Genomic DNA, 21,907 nt, shown 5'->3' with positions numbered 1-21,907 from the left:
TCGATTCTTCTTCTCTAGACAGTCCCCCTTTCTACCTATTCTCTTCTCTTTCTTCTTCTTTGGTTCTGGTTTCTTAATATCTATCTTAAATTGTTACAATTCTATTTGAGGCTTTAAGCTGTATAATTTCAGTCCAAAGACAGCATGAATATAAGAAGTTGTGTAAAGGGGCAAAACCCACCATTAAGTGCATGACCACTGGAGATGTTTAGTTGCTTACCGAAATAAAATCATAAATACTATGATTTAAGTGATACTAATAGGAGATGCATACACAGATATACACCTGAAAAACAAAAACCAAAATAAAAGTTTAAATGATCCAACAGATCCAAAATATCATATTGTAATATAGGTTCAGGGGTAATATTGTCCTTGTACCTATAGTGTCTAGGTTCATTATGCACATGTTAAATGTGTGGTAAGTGTGGTAGGTAAGGATTGAGTAAATCATTCCATATTTGTAATATTCAGAAGTTATAAATAAAGGCTTGGCCTCTGTCTCATAAACAAGCCAGATTCACGGATTTCTACATGGTATCAGAGCCAAAAATAATCCGGGAATATGGGACCTAAAGTTCTTTCTGTTTTGATCTACCACTAGCAGCACCACCACCCTCCACCACTTCCGTCAGCAGCACCACCAGCCTCCGCCAGCCTTTGCCAACCCTCACACCCTTCCGCCACTCTCCTGCGACCTCTCTCTTCTTTCTACCTTCTCGCGGGAGCTTTTCCTAGCCTTGCCGATCTATTTTTGCACCCCTTGGTGGTGAGTTGACTCCCACCAAGGGCCTTTTTACCTGCAGAATTTTAAGATCGATGCAGTAATTTTTCTGCAGCTTTTTATTTGGTTTATGCAGTAATTTTTCTGCATATTTTTTTGGTTATTGACAACTTATCTTCGACCAGCAACAATGCCTGACACTTCTGAGATCACATCAGCCACTTCTGGTCTCAACGGCATGTCACAGCGTGATTTTGTTCCGTTTCCAGCCAGCCCTATTAAATTAACTGGGGCCAATTACCTGTTATGGTCTCGTTCTTGTTTGTTTGCTATCGGTTCCCGTGGTCTCTCTGGCTACATCACTGGAACCTCTGTCAGGCCTACTGAAACTGGAGCTACGCAAGATAGGTGGGTGAATTTTAATTTTCTGGTTATATCGCATCTGGTCAACTCCATGGACCAAGAGATTGTCGGACGTTACCTTTTACTTGATTCGGCTGCCAAGATCTGGAAGACAGCCCATGACACATACTCTCAAGTGGGCAATGCTGCCCAGTGTTATGAACTTCGTCAGAAACTCCACTCCACCAAGCAGTTAGAGCTGACCCTCTCTCAGTATTACAATAAAATGTGCAAGATGTGGCAGCAGCTTTATTTTTTGGGGACCTTCACTGCCACTTGTGACGTTGACACCACTGCTTTCCGGAAGTAGGAAGATGGCTTACGGGTGTTTGATTTTTTGGCTATTCTCAACATTGAATTTGATCAGATCCGGGCCAATATTCTGAATCGTGATCCCCTACCAACTCTTGAGCAGGCCTATGCGATTCTTGCAGCCGAAGATACTCGCCGGACAGCCATGATTACTCCTGTCACTCAGGAACGATCGGCCCTACTTTCTGGTTCTCAACCTACATCTCGTGGTAATTCTTCCCGCAGTTCTGGTGTTACTAGTGATCGCCCTCCTATTAAATGTGATCACTGTGGGAAGGAAAGGCATACCAAGGATCGTTGCTGGAAGCTTCATGGTCACCCTGTAGATACCCGTGGGCGTGGGAGGGGTGGCTCCAATCGATCCAATAATGCCCGGGCAAACCAGGCATCTACTGAGGAGCAGGCAACTACTGATCTGTCTCTTTCCCAAGTGGTTGAAGAACTTCAGCATCTCCGGACTAAGATGACTCGGCTGGACACCTCTTCTTCCGGGCCTCCTTCTTTGGCTGCTTCTGCTGTTTCCTTGCCATCAGATTCCACTACACCTCACTCTTTAGGTATTTCATTTAGTGGGAATTGCACCTCGGTCATACCTGACTCTTGGATTATTGACTCTGGTGCAACCGATCATATGACAAGTTCTTCCTCCCTTTTCTTCAATTATTCTCCTTTATCTGGTCATAATAAAGTTCGGGTTGTTGATGGGTCTCTCTCGCCAATTTCTGGCAAGGGGTCTGTTCAGTGCACTCCTCTTTGTCTTTCCTCTGTGTTGCATGTTCCTAAATTCTCTACTAATTTATTATCCATTAGTAGTTTAACTAGGGACTTAAATTGCAAAGTAATTTTTTTCCCCAATCACTGTTTATTCCAGGACTTGGTAACGGGTCATACGATTGCATGTGGTAAGGTGGTTGGTGGTTTATATGTGCTTGACAGTTCGCCGACAACTTTGACTTCTCAGCCGTCCTCTTCTGCTTCTACATCTGCGTTACTGGAATTAAATAAGTGGCACCGCCGTTTGGGGCACCCACCATTGCAAGTCTTATCTACTTTACTTCCTAGCATATTTAAGCAATGTAATCCAAACAATTTTTCATGCGATGCTTGCACTTTAGCAAAGCAAACTCGGAATGTTTACCCTATTTCTGACAAAAGAAGTATGACACCATTTGGATTAATTCATTCTGATGTGTGGGGGCCAGCCCGATGTGTTTCTACTTCTGGTTTTAGATGGTTTGTTACTTTTATTGATTGTTTTAGTCGCACCACATGGGTATTTTGATGCATAGCAAGAGCGATGTTTTTACTTGTTTCCGTCTGTTTCATAAGATGGTTCAAACACAATTTGATGCCAAGGTGAAGATTTTACGGTCTGACAACGGCAAGGAATACATGGATGGCGCTTTTCGCACTTACTTGGACACTCGTGGTATTATCCATCAGACATCTTGTGTTGACACTCCGGCTCAGAATGGTGTAGCTGAGCATAAGAACAGACACTTGTTGGAGGTTGCTCGCTCACTTATGTTTGCCATGCATGTTCCCACACGTTTCTGGGGTGATGCTATTCTTACAGCTACATACCTGATCAACCGTCTTCCTTCTCGAGTCATCGATGGTCGCTACCCATTGGAGGTATTATTGGGTTTGTCTAATTTTGTTGTTGACCCCAAAATTTTTGGTTGTGTGGTGTTTGCCCGAAGGCCGAAACCATCATATTCATGGGAAATTTGACCCCAAAGGTCTTCGGTGTGTCTTTCTGGGTTATTTTGCTACCCAGAAAGGGTACAAGTGTTACCACCCTCCTACGAGAAAAACATTTGTAACAATGGATGTTGTCTTTCGGGAGTCTGAATCTTATTTTGCACCACCGGTACCTCTTAAGGGGGGAGATTCCAGATGATGAAGATGTACCTTTGATTGCTCCTCTAGATGTAAATATTCCTACTATAGACGATGTGTCAGTTGAATTGGAAGATGGGATTACCAGTCAAGAACAAGAGCAAGGACAACAGTATGAGCAGCCTATAGTCCAGGGGGAGTCTAGAGAATCAAAGAAATTGAAGACATACTCACGTGGGACTCACTTCCCTCCTCATGGAACTGAGCACAAAGAAACCACCACCACTACTCCCACACAATTAGAGCCTGCTCCAAGTCTTGCTCCTCACTCTGGTAAGCCTATTCCTATACCTGATCCCAGTCTTGATCTTCCCATTGCTATCCGGAAACCAAAGCGGAGCTGTACTCAACATCCAATTTCCAATTTTGTTTCTTATAATTCTTTAACTCCTGCATTCCATGCCTTTGTTTCTTCGTTATCCTCTATTTCCATTCCTAAAAACTGGCAGGAAGCAATAGCCGAGCAGAAATGGAAGGAAGCAATGAATGAAGAGATGCTTGCCCTAGAGAAAAATAAAACTTGGGACTTGACAGTTCTTCCACCAGGAAAGAAACCCGTTGGCTGTAATGGGCCTTTGTTGTGAAGCACAATTCAGATGGGTCAGTAGAGCGATACAAGGCGAGGTTGGTTGCAAAGGGGTTCACACAAACCCATGGAATCAATTACCAGGAAACCTTTGCTCCTGTGGCAAAAATGACCACAGTTAGAGTCATCATCTCTTGTGCAGTAAATCAAGGCTGGACTCTCCAACAGCTTGACGTCGAGAATGCTTTTCTACATTGAGAGCTAGAAGAAGATGTCTATATGGAAATCCCTCTTGGCTTTGCTATTCCAAATACCCAGGGTTAAGTGTGCAAATTGAAAAAGGCCTTATATGGTCTAAAGCAATCACCCAGGGCCTGGTTTGGTCGATTTCACAAAGCCATGATTGCCAATTGTTATAAGCAAAGCAATGCTGACCACACGTTGTTTGTGAAGAAAGTGGGACAGCATATCACAATTCTACTAGTCTATGTGGATGACATAGTGATCACAGGGAGTGATACACAGGAAATTCAGAATTTGAAGAATTATTTGGGGACAGAATTTAAGGTCAAAGACTTGGGGTGTTTAAGATATTTCTTAGGAATAGAGGTTGCTTATTCAGCTAAGGGTATATCTCTTTCCCAGAGAAAGTATACTCTTGATCTTCTGAGTGATACAGGGATGCTCGGGTGTAAACCTGTTGATACCCCTTTGGAACCTAACACACACTTAAAGAGCAAGGAAGGTGACCCGGTGGATAAAGGTACTTATCACAGGTTAGTAGGACGGTTGATATATCTCTCTCATACTCGACCTGACATCACATTTGCAGTAAGTGTTGTAAGTCAGTACATGCATAACCCTTACTCATCTCACATGGAGGCAGCCTACAAAATTCTGAAGTACCAAAGGTCTTCTCCTGGAAAAGGAATCTTATATTCTCCCCACAGTAATCTTCAGATAGAGGCCTATACTGATGCACAGTGGGCTGGCAATCCCGAAATTAGAAGGTCAACATCCGGATATTGTACATTTGTTGGAGGAAACTTAACTACTTGGAGGAGCAAGAAACAAGCCATGGTTGCTCGGTCTAGTGCTGAGGCAGAATTCAGGGCCATGGCACAAGGGGTCTGCAAACTTTTGTGGCTCAAGGGGCTTCTTCAAGATATAGGTATGGCTATTGATCTTCCTATGCGGCTCACTGTGACAAGAAGTCAGCAATCAGTATTCCCATAACCCGGTCCAACATGATCGTACCAAGCATGTTGAAATTGACTGACATTTTATCAAGGAGAAGCTGGAGCAAGGAGTCATTTGTGTTCCATTTGTTCAGTCTTGTAACCAACTGGCTGATATTCTCACTAAGGGAATAAGTAGTAAATTGTTTTATTCTGTTATTAGCAAGTTGGGCATGTTTGATATGTATGTACCAACTTGAGGGGGAGTGTTGTAATATAGGTTCAGGGGTAATATTGTCCTTGTACCTATAGTGTCTAGGTTCATTATGCATGTTAAATGTGTGGTAGGTAAGGATTGAGTAAATCATTCCATATTTGTAATATTCTAAAGTTATAAATAAAGGCTTGGCCTCTGTCTCATAAACAAGCAAGATTCACGGATTTCTACATATCATTTCATACTAGTCATTGACTAAGCAAATTAGTACTCGTTTCATATGTACAAGACTTTGGTACTAGTTGGACAAGGTCGACCAGTCACACAGCTAGAATGGACCATGTGTTGACTGGTAAAAGCAATTTATCAACAAAGTAGGTCCACTTTTTGACGAACTCCTTGTCTTTATCAGCAACAGAGTACTAGAAGAAAAACAGAAAGTGGTGAAGTTATTCATGCCCCACCAAAAAAAAAAAACTGATCAGATGCTCTATGCTGCAAGAAAATGTCATTGTTCTTCAAATGTTTCTGCAATTATGTTTTTAACTTGAATCAGTAATTCAATAATTTCTCCACCATTTGTATTAGACTGCTCCTGATTACATGGCCTCCTGTTTGTCATTTATCTTCACTGAATGCACATTATTTGGCCTTTTGAGGTGCCATAGTCATTTGCAGTGGAGGCCATTGAGTGCATGAGCAAGTAGGACTGATCTGATAGAGATTAGAGCAGTTAAAAGACCAAGGGCTAGACTACGATGACCAAGAAAGAGTGGGAAATGCAATAAATGGTTTTGTATTGACCAAAAGGCAAACAGGGTCTCTGTAGCCAACCCCATTTAGATGGGACAAGGCATAGTGAAGTCAATTTAATGGCTGAACGCATGTGTTGGGAGAGAATATAAAAAGACTAAAAAAAAAAATTAGAAATGCTTTTATTTTCAGATATTTCATAAGTTCTTCATGGAAATGTTGAAAAGGCAGAAACAGGTCCTCCATGCTTTAAACAGAATAATATGGTTTAGGTGCTCCATTCCGCCTATTAAGAGCTTTAGAATTGAAGTAAGGCTTGGATGATTAATGATCACCCCAAGCTCTTTATTTATATCATTGAGAATAGAGGACAGAATTACACATAAGCAATGTGGGACTAAAGCCCACATAATAGAAACATAAAAAAACACAAGAAAAGGGTCCAAAATACCCCAACGGTTCTAACACTCCCCCTCAAGTTGGAACAAATATGTCAATCATGCCCAACTTGACTAGATTAGGATGGAACAATTTTCCAGACAATCCCTTTGTGAAAATATCAACAACCTGATCAGTAGACTTCACAAAAGGAACACAAATCAATCCGTCTTTCAACTTCTCCTTGATAAAATGTCTATCCACTTCAACATGCTTGGTGCGATCATGCTGTACTGGATTGTGAGCAATGCTGATTGCAACTTTGTTGTCACAGTACAACATCATAGGAAGATGAACAGGAACACCAAGGTCTTGTAGCAACCCTTTCAGCCAAAGTAACTCACAAATGTCTTGTGTCATAGCACAAAACTCTGCTTCAGCACTAGAACGAGCCACCACAGTCTGCTTCTTGCTACGCCAAGTGACAAGATTGCCCCCTACGAAAGAACAATACCCAGAGATAGATTTCCGATCTGTAGAACCAACCCAATCAGCATCGGTATATGCCTCTACCCGTAGGTGACCATGAGGAGACAGAAGAATGCCTTTTCCAGGAGCTGACTTCAAATAGTAAAGAATCCGAAGAACAGCCTCCATATGAGAAGAATAGGGGACATACATAAATTGACTCACAGTACTCAAAGCAATAGCAATGCCTGGACGGGTGTGTGAGAGATAAATCAGCTTCCCCACTAGCCTTTGATACCGGCCTTTATCAACAGGTTCACCCTCCTTTTCTTTGAGACAAACAGTAGCCTCCATAAGAGTATCTGAAGGGTAACATCCTAACAAACCAGTTTCAAACAACAAGTCTAGGACATACTTCCTTTGGGAGAGAAAGATGCCTTTAGAAGACCTGGCAACCTCAATCCCTAGAAAGTACCGCAGCTTCCCTAGATCTTTAATCTCAAACTACTGCCCGAGAAACTTTTTCAACCAGTTGATCTCATCACCATCGTTGCCAGTAACTACAATGTCATCCACATAGGCTATAAGAACAGTGAGGTTTTTTCCAGCCCTCTTTATAAAGAGAGTATGATCAACATTACTCTATTTATAACCCATAGAAATCATGGCTTTGTGAAACCGACCAAACCAAGCTCTAGGTGACTGCTTCAGCCCATAAAGTTCTCGCTTCAACTTGCACACTTTACCTTGATTACTGTCACAAGAAACCCTGGTGGAATATCCATGTACACCTCCTCACCAAGTTCTCCATTTAGGAAGGCATTCTTCACATCCAACTGTTGTAGATCCCATCCAAGATTGACTACACAAGATAGCAAAACCCGAAATGTATTCAACTTTGCAACAGGAGCAAAGGTCTCCTGGTAGTCAATCCCATATGTCTGAGTAAAGCCTCTTGCAACCAGAAGTGTCTTATACCGATCCACAATGCCATCAATCTTCTGTTTGACCACAAACACCTATTTACATCCCACAGGTTTTTTCCCTGGAGGAAGATCTACAAGATCCCAACTATTATTTTTTTTCAAGGCTTTCATTTCTTCTAACATAGCTGCCTTCCACTTTCCATCTGCATAAGCTTCCTGCCAATTTTTAAGAACAGAAACAAAAGAAAGAGAAGACAAATGTACGAAAAGACAGAGAAAAAGAACTGTAAAAAACAAAGCGAGAAATGGGATGCAAGGTGCAAGTCCTAGTACATTTGCGAAGAGCAATAGGTAGTTCGGAAGGAGAAGTCTCACCAGGAAGAGGAGGACGAGGATCTGGATCCTGAGCCAGCAATTAGATAGGTATGAGTGCCACAGTGCATTGACGCTGCCCTCTTTTGGAGCATCTCTTTTGGTAGGTGATAACATTCGAGTTGTCAATTCTCTTCTGAAATTCACTGATGGTCTTCAGGATTCGAGTCAACTCCCCCTGACTAGGAACATGACCATCATTATTTTCTACAAGCTCCCCTTGTAAAGGAATCCCTGTGGAAGAAGGGGCAGCAACTAAAGGAGAAGGGGCAGCAGCCAAAGTAGGCTCCTAAGTAGGAGGAGCCTCAAGGGGAGGAAGCACAAACACATCTTCACTAAAACCAAAATTCTCCCCCTGAAGATGTGGAGAGGGATAATAGGAAAGACATTCATGAAAAACAACATCCATACTGACCAGAGTACGACGGGAAGGGGGATGGTAACACTTATAACCTTTCTGGGTTGGAGAGTAACCCAAGAAAACACACCGCAACCCACGAGGGTCAAGTTTACCATGAGATTTTGTGTCTCTGGCATAGCACACACAACCAAACGCCTTGGGAGGAACCACAAAGGTCGAATTCCCATGTAAAAGTTCACCCGGACTGCGGGAGTCAAGAACACGAGAAGGCAACCGATTAATGAGATAGGTTGCAGTAAGGATAGCATCACCCCATTATTAGGAGGGGACATGGCGCGAAAACATCAACACCCTGGTCACTTCCAACAAATGTCGGTTCTTCCTTTCAACCACACCATTTTGGGCTAGGGTATCGACACAACTAGTCTGGTGAAAAATCCCGTTATCAGCCAAATACTTCTGAAATTGGTTTTCCTTATACTAGGTGCCATTATCACTTCTCAAAACCTTGAGATTAGCCTGGAACTGAGTTTGAACCATTTTATGGAAATGCTGAAAACAGGGAAAAAGTTGACTCTTAGTGTGCATAAGATAAACCCATGTATGCCTAGAATGACAATCAATAAAAGAAACAAACCAACGATGACCAAAAGGGGAAGTTTTAGGACTAGGGCCCCAAACATCAGAATGCACCAATTGAAAAAGTGAAGAACTCCTTTTATTTGAAATCGAATAAGAAGAACGTGTCTGTTTGGCCAGAACACAAGCCTCACAAAAAAAAATCGGTCTTATCACATGATTTGACCACAGTAGGAAATAAAGATGCTAATATTCTTAATGGAGGGTGACCTAATCTAGAGTGCCACTGGTAAATTTCAAAAGAGACTAAGGAGTTCTGATGTGGAGATGGTAACGAGGCTGGAGTGAGACGATCATCATCAAGCAGGTACAAGCCACCATGCACTTTACCCAATCCAATCGTCTTCCCAGAGGCCAAATCCTGGAACACACAATGGGAAGGAAAAAAAATTGCTTTACAGTTAAGATCACGAGTAAGACTACTAATAGAAAGAGGGTTAGTAGTAAAATTAGGAATATGCAAAACCGAAGCCAAAGTAAGGGAGGAAGTGCAATTGATGATTCCTTTTTCAGATATGGAGGAAAGGGAACCATCAGCTACTTTGACTTTGTCTTTCCCAGAAGTGGGAGAATACCGATGGAACAGGCTAGAGGAACCGGTCATGTGATCCGTAGCCCCAGAATCTATTATCCAAGGATGGGAAGCTACAGAAGCACAATGACTACCAAATGGAATACCTGACCGGGCAAAGTGTGAACCTGAAGGAGCAGAAGAGGTGGCAGGAACTGATGTAGTAGAGGCAGCAGCAACGGAAGACCTTAGCAGTCGTAGGAAAGCCTGTAGATCATCCTGGGATAGGCCAGTGTTAGTAGTCGGGGTTGTAGGAACAGATTCAGAGTGGTTTGCCTATTTTTTGTCTTCTTCTTGGCAGCCTGTTTAGCCTCAAAGTCAGTTGGCTTCCCGTGAAGTTTCCAGCACTTCTCTTTGGTGTGGTAAGGCTTATGACAATGCTCACAAGTAACATTCCCTGTAGTCGAATTAATGTAGTCCTAGATAGGTAGCACTAGGATTTAGGTCAATTCCTAGGGTTTGGGTTGGATATGAAAGGGGTTTATAGGGTATTAATGGGCAGGTCTAGGGGGTCAATATGATATAAAAATGTTAGGGTTTGGATGAGTTCTAAAATTCTGCAATTCTGGGCAGAATCAAGTTGCAGGTTTTAGGTTTAATGGAGTGGGGGAATGGAGGGGTTGTAGTGGAGACTAAGGCCTAGGTTTAAGGTTGAGTATAGGGACAGGTGTGGGGGACATAGGCTGGAAGTAGGGTTCGAAATTGATGGTAAAATCTGGAGTTATGAGGGAGTCTTAGTTGAGATAGGAGTTGCAGGTGTAATGGAGATTAGGGCTGGATCGATGGAGGGGAATGTGGATTAGGTCTAAGGGAAGATAAAGGCTGGTAGAAGAAGGTTTAAAATTAAAAAAAAAAAACAGGTTCAAACTCACTGTATTGCAGGAACAATGGCAGCAGCTTGATGTCCTAAAGAAACCTCCCGATCTTCACGATGCAAGGAGTCGCAGGAGTCCACCCACCCTATCCACCTTAAGATCCACAAGAATATACACTCACAAAGAGCAGCAGCAATGGCAGCAAGCATAAAGCTAATTTTTATTAATCAAATTCGTATGTAATGCTGGCCTCCCTCACAAACTTATATAGAAGACTCAAAAATAGACTTAGACACTAAAAAGGAATGGCCTAACCCTATCCCTAACCTATTAGGTAACTTAAACTGACTAGGAAACTAGAATACTAAAGGAAATAGACTCAAAACATGACTAGACTCATAGAGTCCTAATCCAGCCCAACTTACATCACATGACCACTTAACCAAGTCACATGATCACTTAAATTGAACCAATTGGATGCAACCAATTTGAACCGGTTCAATTAAAAAACATAAAAATAAACTAAGTATTGGGCTAAAATCCCGTATGCAACCTATATACTCATATTTTAGGCCCATAAAAGTGGCCTATTACATTAGAAACCCATAGGATCAAAGGCCCAACATGTATGTAACCCAACCCTAGACTTATTCCCAATGAAACAAGCCCAATTTGGTGATGAATCTGCATCAGGAATCACCAAGAGAAACATGTCCGACAGGGGCAGGGTTAGCCTGGGCAGCAGACTGGAGGGCTGATCTGTCAGTAACAGGAAGGTGGAGCACTGGAGCATAGCAGCCCGATGGTTCTCTTCAGAGGAGACTAAAGCATAGGATTGTTCAAGTGTGGGAAAAGGGGAATGACCCAATACCTGAACACTAATCTGGTCATACTCCATGTTCAAACCAACCAAAAAATCATAGACCCTGGTTTTGTACAGATGCTTCTTATATGCAGTGATATCAGCAGCTGTAATAGGATGGTAATCAGAAAAATGGTCCAGTTGTTGCCAGAGACTGTGCAAAGTAGCATAGTATTTGGAGACAGATAACTCCCCCTGAGTAGTATTATTGGCCTTCTTTCGGAGTTCATACACTTGTGCATCATTACTGAGCTGTCCATATGTCTCCTTGCAAGCAGACCAAATCTGATGGGCTGTATCAAGGAGAAGAAAACCATCAGCAAGGTCTGAGTGCATTGAGCCAATCAAATAGGACATAAGTATCCACCTGGTCAGAGAAGGGTCAGCTTCAGCTGGCATGACAGTAGTGACATCAATATGGGCAGTAAGCCCACGGCCAGCAATGGCAAAGTAGGCAGAGCGAGACCATATCAGGTAATTGCTCCCATCCAGTTTGATAGGATTAGGGAGAAGATCATGAGTGTCACTCCTACTATACCCATTATCAGTACAGGTATCAGTAGAAACTTCAGATTCAGCCATCAGTGCAGCAAAAAAAACCAAATCGCAGAGAGGGGCTGTTATGAAGAGAACCCCAACAAATACTTCAAGAGAATGGTCAGAAATTGGTGGAGAGACTTCTAGTATGATAATAATAAGAGCCTCCAAAAATCAGCAGCAACAGAGGCTTAAAACCCTGAGATCGATTTTTTCAGGGCTTTGAAAAAAACCCTGATTTTGTTGAGATTGATGTAGGAAGAAAAACCTGCAAAAAAACACTGGATAGAGCTGAAACTTGGCTCGAGTGTGGGCCTAGAAGGGCCTGAGCACTCCTCCAAATATCAGCCCCAACAGAGGACAGCAGGTCCTAGATCGATATTTGTCAGGGTTTTGAAAAAAACTCTGCTTTTGGAGAAATCGATCTAAGAGGTCTTCAAGGCAGATCTGAGATAGCAAAAAAATCCAATAAAGGAACCTGCTGCAGTTCTTGAACTTCAATAAGGGAGATTGGTTCCTTATACTTGAGGTGGAATCAATCAAATAAGTGAAGCTTCAAATATCGCAGCCAGGGTGTTGTAGATATCGATTTATTTAACCATGGACTGAGGTGAGAAAGGGCAGCAGTTGGATCTATGGATCACCTCACTAGTGCTGCCCTATTGAAGAATAGAAAACAAAAGAAGAAAAGAGAGAAGAGAAGAGGAGATCGAGAGAGAGAGAGAGAGAAGAGAAAGAAGGAGCTGAAAATAGAAGGTAGAGGACTCTAATTCAAAACCTGCTCTGATACCATGTTAAGAGGTTTAGAATTAAAGTAAGGCTTGGATGATTAATGATCACCCCAAGCTCTTTATTTATATCATTGAGAATAGAGGACAGAATTACACATAAGCAATGTGGGACTAAAGCCCACATAATAGAAACATAAAAAAACACAAGAAAAGGGTCCAAAATACTCCTACGGCTCTAACACCACCATACATGGTGTAGAAAACCTAGGACCTGTAACCAGTAACCTTAGAGAGAGAAGAGAAGAATAATTGCTTATATTAATTGATAGGTAAGCCCCTCTATTTATAATAGAGGGGAAAGTTACAAGAGACTAAAATAGGCAATGTGGGACTAAAACCCACATAGCCGACTTACACTTAATAACATAAAAACTACCCCAAAAAGACCAGAATACCGTGGCGGTATTCTGGAGTACATATTCCAACACTCCCCCTCAAGCTGGATTATACAAATAATTAAAGAAACTCAAGCTGGATTATACAAATAATTAAAGAAAGAAGATCCAGCTTGGACTAAAGAAAAAAGAACTCCATAACAATGCTAACACTCCCCCTGAAGTTGGTGCATACATGGTACTAATGCCCAACTTGAATAAAATGGGAAAAAATAAGTTGTAGCAGAATCCAGCTTCAAGATGAATGCAGCTCCCAAATAAACCTTCAAGAACTTGAAAAAATAGATCTTCAAAACTTGGACAGACATGATCAGCAAACCGGGACTGGAATGGCTTCCAACAAAGGCAGCTTTCAACGATCTTCAATAGCTATCCAGTAATGAATCTCAGATTGTCATAGTGACATAGAATCTTGAAGTGAAATAACTAGAGCAGCAAGCAGCGAAAACAAACTGAATCAGGCAGCGGAAAAAAACTGTATCAACCCAACTGAAAGTCCTCAAATAGGCAACAACCAAATATCTTCAATACTCTTCAATACTTCAATCTCCCCCTTACGGCAAACTCAACCCAATAACAAAGGATACCCAATAGCTATAGTGGAGAAAACTGATCTTCTATGTTTTGCACCAATGTTCCTGCATGTTCTGCGTTCTGCAATGTCTGCAAGTATATTGTACATAATCCCCCCCTCACGTGTAGTACACGTGGACATAACAGAGATGATGTAAGAGATAGGACAAAAACATAATATTCCAAAATTTTCCAAGAGGTGCTAAGGGTAATGAAAAAGAAAGAAATGGCAAATTAGAGAATACCATTATCATCCAAAGTGGTTATGGGTATATGCCAAAAATATGGGGTATGAAGGGAATTAGAATTATTGAAAGGGAACGGTGTTGGAAAAAAAAAGGATGGCATGGCTGTAATTCGGTGGAAATCCATTTTTAAATACAAACCAAGCCAAAGGGCAAACTGGTAATAAACCAGTATTTTCAAGGGTCAATTGGGTAATCAAATAGGGGAATGTATTAAAAGATAATGGCAGTTCCGTAAATAACCAGAATTTTGTAAGGGGCCAATGGTAAATAAAGAAGTAATGGAACATGAATAATTAGTATTGTTGTATGGGGACAAATTAGGCAATGACATGAAATATGGATATGAGCTAAATTAAGCATAAAGCCAAGGGTTTTATGGAAAATGATAAATTATGGGATTGGTATGGGATTTGGTGACATGGATGACATAGGGAACATGGATGACATAGGGAACATGGGAGACATGGAGTAATAAAGGACAAAAGAAAAAAATACTTACAATAGGTAATGTGACTGTCTTTTTTTTCTTGACAGTCACGTAACCAACAATAGAACCCAAAACTCACGTTAACTATAGAAATCATGTTCTACCTCCAGCTGAAAATGAAAGCAACACTTTTGACGAAAATCAAGGAACAAGAGCTGCAACGACACTGTTTACAAGGATAGGGCCTCAACAGACACCATGGTCGTCTTCAACCTTTGTAAAACCAATACTTTTCGAAACAAAACCAGCAACCAGAGGCGGAAACCCAGTCGTCGTTAGTACCAGGATGCAAACAGAGATTCAGATGCAACAGTATGCCATCGTCACCTTTGAAGGACCTGCAACTAACGAAACCGGTGGGGAAAAGAGTGCGACCCATCTACCAAGAGATCATGCCGAGAAACAAGCCAATCAGGAAGAACCAGCAACAAACCCATCAAGAACCTAGGGCTCGAGTAACGGTTCACCAACCCCCAGCATGAACCAGAGGGGAAAGACAATGAATCAAAACCTTCGAACCAAAAAAATATCAGAAACCATAACAGGGACCGCAATAATCGAAGAACCAATGAACCCCTCAACATCAAACAGAAGGGGTTTCAACAATATCAAAACGCCATCAACAATCGACTACCATATTCAGCGATGTCAGAACCCCAAAATCGATAGCAGAAACCAGACAATCCACGCGACAGAATAAACACCACGACCAGCAAACCTTCGAATCAAATATGTATGATTCATCATACGAAACCCTAGTTCTTCTTCTTTTATGAACTAGGGTTTCCTTCTTCAAACCCAAAACTTAAAATGCCTCTCAAAACGGCTATTATGGAGAGAATTAGTACTGGTTACAATAGCTCTGATACCATATAGAAAACCTAGGACCTATAACCAGTAACCTTAAAGAGAGAAGAGAAGAATAATTGCTTATATTAATTGATAGGTAAGCTCCTCTATTTATAATAGAGGGGAAAGTTACAAGAGACTAAAATAGGCGATGTGGGACTAAAACCCACATAACCGACTTACACTTAATAAAATAAAAACTACCCCAAAAAGACCAAAATACCCCCACGGTATTCTGGAGTACATATTCCAACACAAGGCTATAACAAGTACTATGGTTTCAATTCTGTACTGTACAGGATGATCCTTTTTGTTTGTTTTTTTAGTTTGTTCATAGAGTATAAAAGAATTTGAGATAATGTGTGACAAGTACACTTATTGGAAACTTTCCCACATTTACCATTGTTTGGTTGTTCTGACAATCTGTGTTTAGGGGTTTGCACCTTTCTAGTAGTCTATAATGTTTTCTACAAAATTCTCCCAAGGTCAGATTTTGAGAGAGAGCATATAAAAGCACAATAAAGATGGGTTCCATCCACCCTTTTAATCACTTTCTTATAGTTTTTAGTACAACCAAACAATAAATTGGAAAATGTCTTATTTTCTTTCACTTTACTATTCCACATTCTCTCACATTTCATTTTTTCACATTCATTAAATTATCCTGATAGCCAAACACAGCCCTAATGAATATAATTTGAATTTTCACCATACCAGGCAACTTTCATAATCAACTAATTTCCTTGGCAAGGCAACCAACTAGTTATCAACAAGCCACCTTAGCTACGCCCATCACATTTTTTGGTGAATCAGAAACAGAACAGCCAGTTCAAAGAAACTAAGAAAGCTAAAGGAATGGCAGGCATTAACCCCATGAACTCAATTTATTGGGCTAGAAGACATGAAAGGTGGTATCCATCAAAATTTATGCGTCACAAAAATGTACAGAATTTATAATTCAACCAAGAGCAGTATTCTCCAATTAAGGACAAGAGAATACATTATTACTCTAACCAAGAATAGCCTTAGGAAAAAAAAATCAACATGACAAACTCACCAGTGAAAATAGGTTCATTGAATATCTCAATTTCAAGTAATTGCTTCTGAATCATCCAAATTTCGGGACGGGTACAAGGAGCTTTCCTTTGTATTCGGCGTATGTCCTCTGTATTTGTCAATTGCTGTCGTATTGTACTATTTAAGAAAAAGGCAAAGGAATCAACATGCAAATATATGGGTGTTGTTAATAAACAAATAACAATCCAAATCCATTTTAAGTTTCAGAAAACCAAGTGCAGTAAGAGAACATAATAAACTGAGTAAATAAAGGAGCCAGGATTCATCTTCTGCATGCAACTCCCAATATTTGGAGTGCCTCAGAGGTGACCGTTCAATTGCAGAATAAACAAAAATCAACAACAAACTGTATAGGCAACATTCAAGATATAATTATTTTTGTGCACTTCATCTGAGAAAATAAATAATCCAAACATAGGAATTTTCCAGATTCACTAACAGGCAGCTTTGTGCCATGGGAAAGCTTGAAGCACACCATTCCATCAAGAATTCACCAGGAAAGAGAACAATCATTGGAAAATAATGGGGTAGGCCAAAGAACACCAGTAAAGAGTGTAGGTTGCACCTTGAAGAAATTAAAGGGAAGGCTGAAGAGGCTAGGGTTGAAGCTATGAGAAGTAAATGGCAGAACAGAGCATGCGGAGATGACCCCAAGCAGTTGGGATAAGGCTTAGCTAAAAAGGAAAAATAGGAAAAATGGGAGAGTATATTGGCTGAAAAGCATTATAAAAATGATCAAGAAAGATACATACTCGCCATGCAAGACCATGGTATCATCCAAAAGAACCTTCCTCTTAGGGGCATGGACACGGGTTGCCACTCGAAGACGTTTTGAAGATGGTACTTCAGATGGCGGAGTAGGTCTCACTTTCAAAGCTGAAGATCTCCTTCCAACTGAAGCACAAGTAAATTCAGCTAAAGTCATAACCTTGACCATAAATGCATGATATTCCAGTAACATGAATGTTAGATAATATCACTCTTAGCAGAATGCAAAACATTAATAACAATAACAATAGGGAGATGGTTCTCTGAGCCACCAGGGTGGGGGGTGGGGGGAGGCGGGAGACGGTTGGTCAATAGGGGCAGAGAGGAGAGAGAGTATAAGAAGGAGAGAAAGAGAGCCCGCTGGCATAGCCTACACGCTTGGTCAGAGACATTTTTCCCATCACAATAATTAGCATAACAATAAATAATTAATAAGACAAAAATGATTTCTCAACTTCTAGGACTAGAACCAATCTCATACCTAAAATGGATGACAGTAAATCATTATCATCAGGAATGGAATCCACATTTCTCGACTGCGGCACCCCAGAAAGCTTGGCTGAATTCCCACTCTGCAGAACTGGTGTATATTCTATTGAACGATACCTTTTACCAGAAAGGATTTTCGACACATCCCCACTTCCTTTGGTTGGGTGGCTTCCTTCATCTAGAATTGGTTCAAGCATTACATCAGCCGGTAATTCAGCCCCTTCTGGCACTGAAAGCAATGTTTCAGGTGCAGGCAAGTCAGAACTGGCTGAAAAATTGGAAGTTTGCAATTGGGTGTCTTCCAGTACGACACCATTCAGGTGCTCATCTAACTTGCTAACTGCCTGAACATCTTCAGACTGAAATGGTTCCACAATTGGATTTCCAACCAAGCCTTGGTTACACCCTTCACCTGGGAAGTAGAAACATATATAAACAAAAAATCGCAACGCAATTATGTAGCAATATAATATTTATAGCTTCTCAGACCTTGCATATCAACAGAAGGTGTAGAACCCTGTGGCATCTCCCCCCTTTCTGCTGCCGGGGTAAAGCACAGCCCATCTCCTCTGCAGGACATGTCAGGGATATTTTCTACAAAACTACCATCTGGGAGAGATGATACACCAAGTTGGTTAGACTGCAAACTGCATGGCTGAAGCAAATGGCTGCCAGCATGAGATTTTTCACTGGGGCCATATCTATTCATGATATTGGAATCTTGTGGCTGTGCAGAAGGATTACCTTCAACTTGATCAAGCTCATATCTAACTACTGATCCTGATTGAAAATCAGCACCAGACTGCAATTCTTGAATACATGAACACAATTCAGCACCATCTCCAACAAGTTCCACACTCTTCAAAGCTTCTGAGTCAGAAGTCTCCTTGTTTGAAACACTGTCATATTCACAAGGTGGTCTACTACAGGCTTCCTCCAGCATGATAGCTTCATGAGAACAAGCTGAAAATGCAACAGTTGTGTCAACAGCAATTTCTTGGGTGGCCATACCTTTTGCATGTATTTGTTCAATAGGAGAAATATAAATACTCAACCCATTGTTACTAATAACCCCATCCTGACCATCCAACACAGCTGCAATTCTGTCTGAACACTCTGAAACTGGAGAAACAGGTTTAGGTTGTTCAGCTAGAACCGAAGTAGGCGAGGAAACTAAACGAGAAATACCAGATATTACTGGATCCATACCTTCTGCAGAAGGTGTAGAGTATCCTTGTTGCTTCACATGGATTGCCTGTACACCACCCATAAGAGACTCATTTTTTCCACTGGGCATGCAAAGGACATCAGCCCCAGAATTCTCATCATTAAGCAAAAGGCACTCCAATGCATTGTTCTCATTTCCAATATGAGCATCTGGTCCTTTTATAGAATCACCCGGTTTCCCTGTCACCACCAAATTTATTGAATTCCAATCTTGAGATTGGCATGGTGAAGCCATTTTATTAAGATCCTCTTCAACATTGGCCAGGATTGCATCATCTGCTAATGCATTGGTAGAAGGGGACAGAGTAAACCCAACCAAATCTGTTGTAGGATTTGCAGATTGGCCCTCAATCTGTTTGTACCAAAAGCCCTCAGCATTTAAATCTGGGCTTTTAATTTGATCATTATGAATGGCAGATTTATCATCCATCTTCACCTCTTGGGCATCTGAACCAATATGTTTTCCACTACCATCAAACAATATGACTTCTGGAATTTCACCTGTCATCTCGTTATTATTATCATCCTCAACAATATCCATGCCAGTGAACGGTGTCATGGGTTCACCACATGCAGGACCCACACTGGAAGTAGAGAGGATAAATAAAATGAGAAAAATAATCTAACTCTTATGGCTTATTATGCTAATGCCAGAGTGAAACCATTCTAATCATCCGCAAAAAAAAAAAAAAAGACTTAAAGGGTATGAGAGAAAAAGTTCATATTGAAACTAGAAATAATTGAATAAGCAAGTACATATTCAAAACTACAAAATGGAAAGAAAAATTACTTCTCTTCTGAAGGCAACAAATCTTCAGCATGTTGAGAAGCTGCAGCTTTATCTGAAAACAAGTCCTGATTTTGACCAAGCCAACAACAGAAACCATCATTACAGAATTAAATAAGAGAAATATGTCAATCAGTTCTTTAATTGTAAACCATGATAGGAACCAGAATCTTCAGCTAAGAACAATACCTGCTTAAAAAAACACTGAATTATATAAAGGAAAAGATAAGATAAACATAGACATTCACTGGTTTCTGACAACCCTCTGCTCCCCCTGCTTTACTGACAACACACAGTCATTGATGCAGATAGAAAAAAAAATGAAAAGAAAAGGGTCTGGTTCCTCGTTGAAACAATTTTTACCAAGACCAGCATGCGATTTGGGTTATTTTGTAACTTATTATATAGGGAAAATTACACTGCCACCCCCTGAGGTTTGTATTAAATACAAAACGACCCCCTGTGTATCTAAATTATACAGCCACACCCCCTGAGTGGACGATGAGTGGACGGTGTTAAATAATACATTTTAAATACCAACTTTGCCCTCTTCTAATATCCTGTTAATACTCAGTGGGAAATTCCAACTTTGCCCTCTTCTAAGATTATAAACCAAAATGACAAACCCTTTTTACCGCTGTCTTCTTCCTCAAATTTGAAGTTGCCTCCATCGCTGACCTGCAACTCCACCGCACATGTATTCATTTATACATCTATTTCTTCTCTCCCTCATCTCTTCTCCCTCTATTCTCTCTCGGATTTTTTTCCCTGCTCTCATTCATTCGTTATTAACCCTAAAAAATCTGCAAACCCAAACTTTGAATCTCGACCTAACATGGTCTTTGTCGAGTTCTCCGCAAAGCTTGCAGCGAGAATTGCAGCATCAGACCTTGCTTGCAATGGATCAAAAACCCAGAATCCCAAGCACATGCCATTGTCTTCCTCACCAAGTTTTATGGCCGTGCTGGGCTCATGAATCTCATTAATGCCGGACCTGAACACCTTCGTCCTGGTAACTACCCCCTCTCTGTTTTTCTCTCAAAATTTGATTTTGATTGTGATTTAGATTTTAATTTTGATTTTGATTTTTACTGTTTTGCCATTGATTAATTGCAGCGATATTCAGGTCTTGTGAAATTTGTTTGATATGGACAAACGAGAGCTTTATCAGTTGCTGAAATAATGGAAAAATGGGTCTTAAAGGGGAAGGACTGAAGGAGAGGAGAACAAGAAGAAGATTAAGTTGCAGACTTTCTTCAACTAAGGCTACAGGGGCAGGGTTTATTTAACAGCCTTATAACCTGGAAATAAAATCTGCAAAATCCATCCATTTATGTGATGGAAAGAAAAGAAAGAACAAAAAGAGAAAGTAAAGAGATGGAATCAAATAAAAAAGAAGTGGAGAAAGAAAAATTAACCCAGAAAAAAGGGGAAAAAGAAGAACTTCATCAGGATTTAGGACTTGAAGGGGTGGAGAACGGTAGATGCTGGAGTTGCATAGTATGAAAATAGAGAGAAAAGCTTGTGCTAATTCTAGAAGAAGAAGATGGGAAAATGAAGAAGAATTGAGGAGAACGGTAGACGCCGGAGTTGCAGAGCACGGCAGAAATGGAGACTTCCTCCTCTGCTTCAGGATTGCCGTCGGATTGCCCCAAATTTCACCCCCAAAGCCCTCTCAACCTACATCTACTTGCAGCAGAAGATCATTTTTTAACACCTAAAACACTTGCAGTCTCTCTCTTTCAGTAATCCTTCTAAGCCTATAGCTCTTCGTCTCCTCTATCATGAGATGAATCTCAAGACTTCTCAGACTGTCTTCATGGGTATTTACTTCAGTGCCAAAGCTCGGGTGGATTTCAATAGGGATTACAGTCTATTCAATGCGGGGTTGATGAAACTACCGATCGATCTCCCTAGATTTCGGTTCTACAAGGCGAGATTCACCGTCAAGAGGCTTTGGGAAACCCTAGCTATTTGTGCAGGTTCGAGCAAAGCGAAGATAATGAAGGGAAAAGAACCCTCCTGTTTGGTTGATTTCTAGATGCAAGAGACAGTGAAGGAGATCAATGCAGCGGCGGAATCCGGCGAAAAAGCACCGTTTTCCAACGACATTGTCTCTGTTATGGGCTGTCACACTTTTGGATTTACACTGCCAACTACAATACTAGGGGTATATTAGTCATTTTAAGTCATGAATTATCAACACCGTACAACTTAACGGAAATGATATAACGGAGTGGGGCCGACTGTAACAACAAACCAAACCTCAGGGG

At 41.0% G+C, this 21,907-nt stretch overlaps 1 protein-coding gene across 6 annotated transcripts in view; it reads right to left on the bottom strand.

Annotated features, from left to right (window-relative positions):
• The window catches only part of LOC122654306 (sister chromatid cohesion 1 protein 4-like), a 116,888-nt gene that overhangs the window by 77,301 nt on the left and 17,680 nt on the right, over nucleotides 1-21,907 (bottom strand). For 3 of the 6 annotated variants that reach the window (XM_043848339.1, XM_043848337.1, XM_043848338.1), the window contains 5 exons: nucleotides 19,638-19,702; nucleotides 18,110-19,431; nucleotides 17,613-18,032; nucleotides 17,116-17,257; nucleotides 16,344-16,480 (listed from right to left, as the gene is read on the bottom strand). In XM_043848339.1, coding sequence (XP_043704274.1) covers nucleotides 16,344-16,480; nucleotides 17,116-17,257; nucleotides 17,613-18,032; nucleotides 18,110-19,431; nucleotides 19,638-19,702 — 2,086 coding nt within the window. The remainder of the gene's footprint in view (nucleotides 1-16,343; nucleotides 16,481-17,115; nucleotides 17,258-17,612; nucleotides 18,033-18,109; nucleotides 19,432-19,637; nucleotides 19,703-21,907) is intronic. The other 3 variants (XM_043848340.1, XM_043848341.1, XM_043848342.1) reach the window with 3 other exon arrangements.

The sequence above is a fragment of the Telopea speciosissima genome, chromosome 3 (assembly GCF_018873765.1).
Source record: "Telopea speciosissima isolate NSW1024214 ecotype Mountain lineage chromosome 3, Tspe_v1, whole genome shotgun sequence".
Classification (NCBI taxonomy): domain Eukaryota; kingdom Viridiplantae; phylum Streptophyta; class Magnoliopsida; order Proteales; family Proteaceae; genus Telopea; species Telopea speciosissima.
This window is presented reverse-complemented; position numbering and strand designations above follow the sequence as displayed.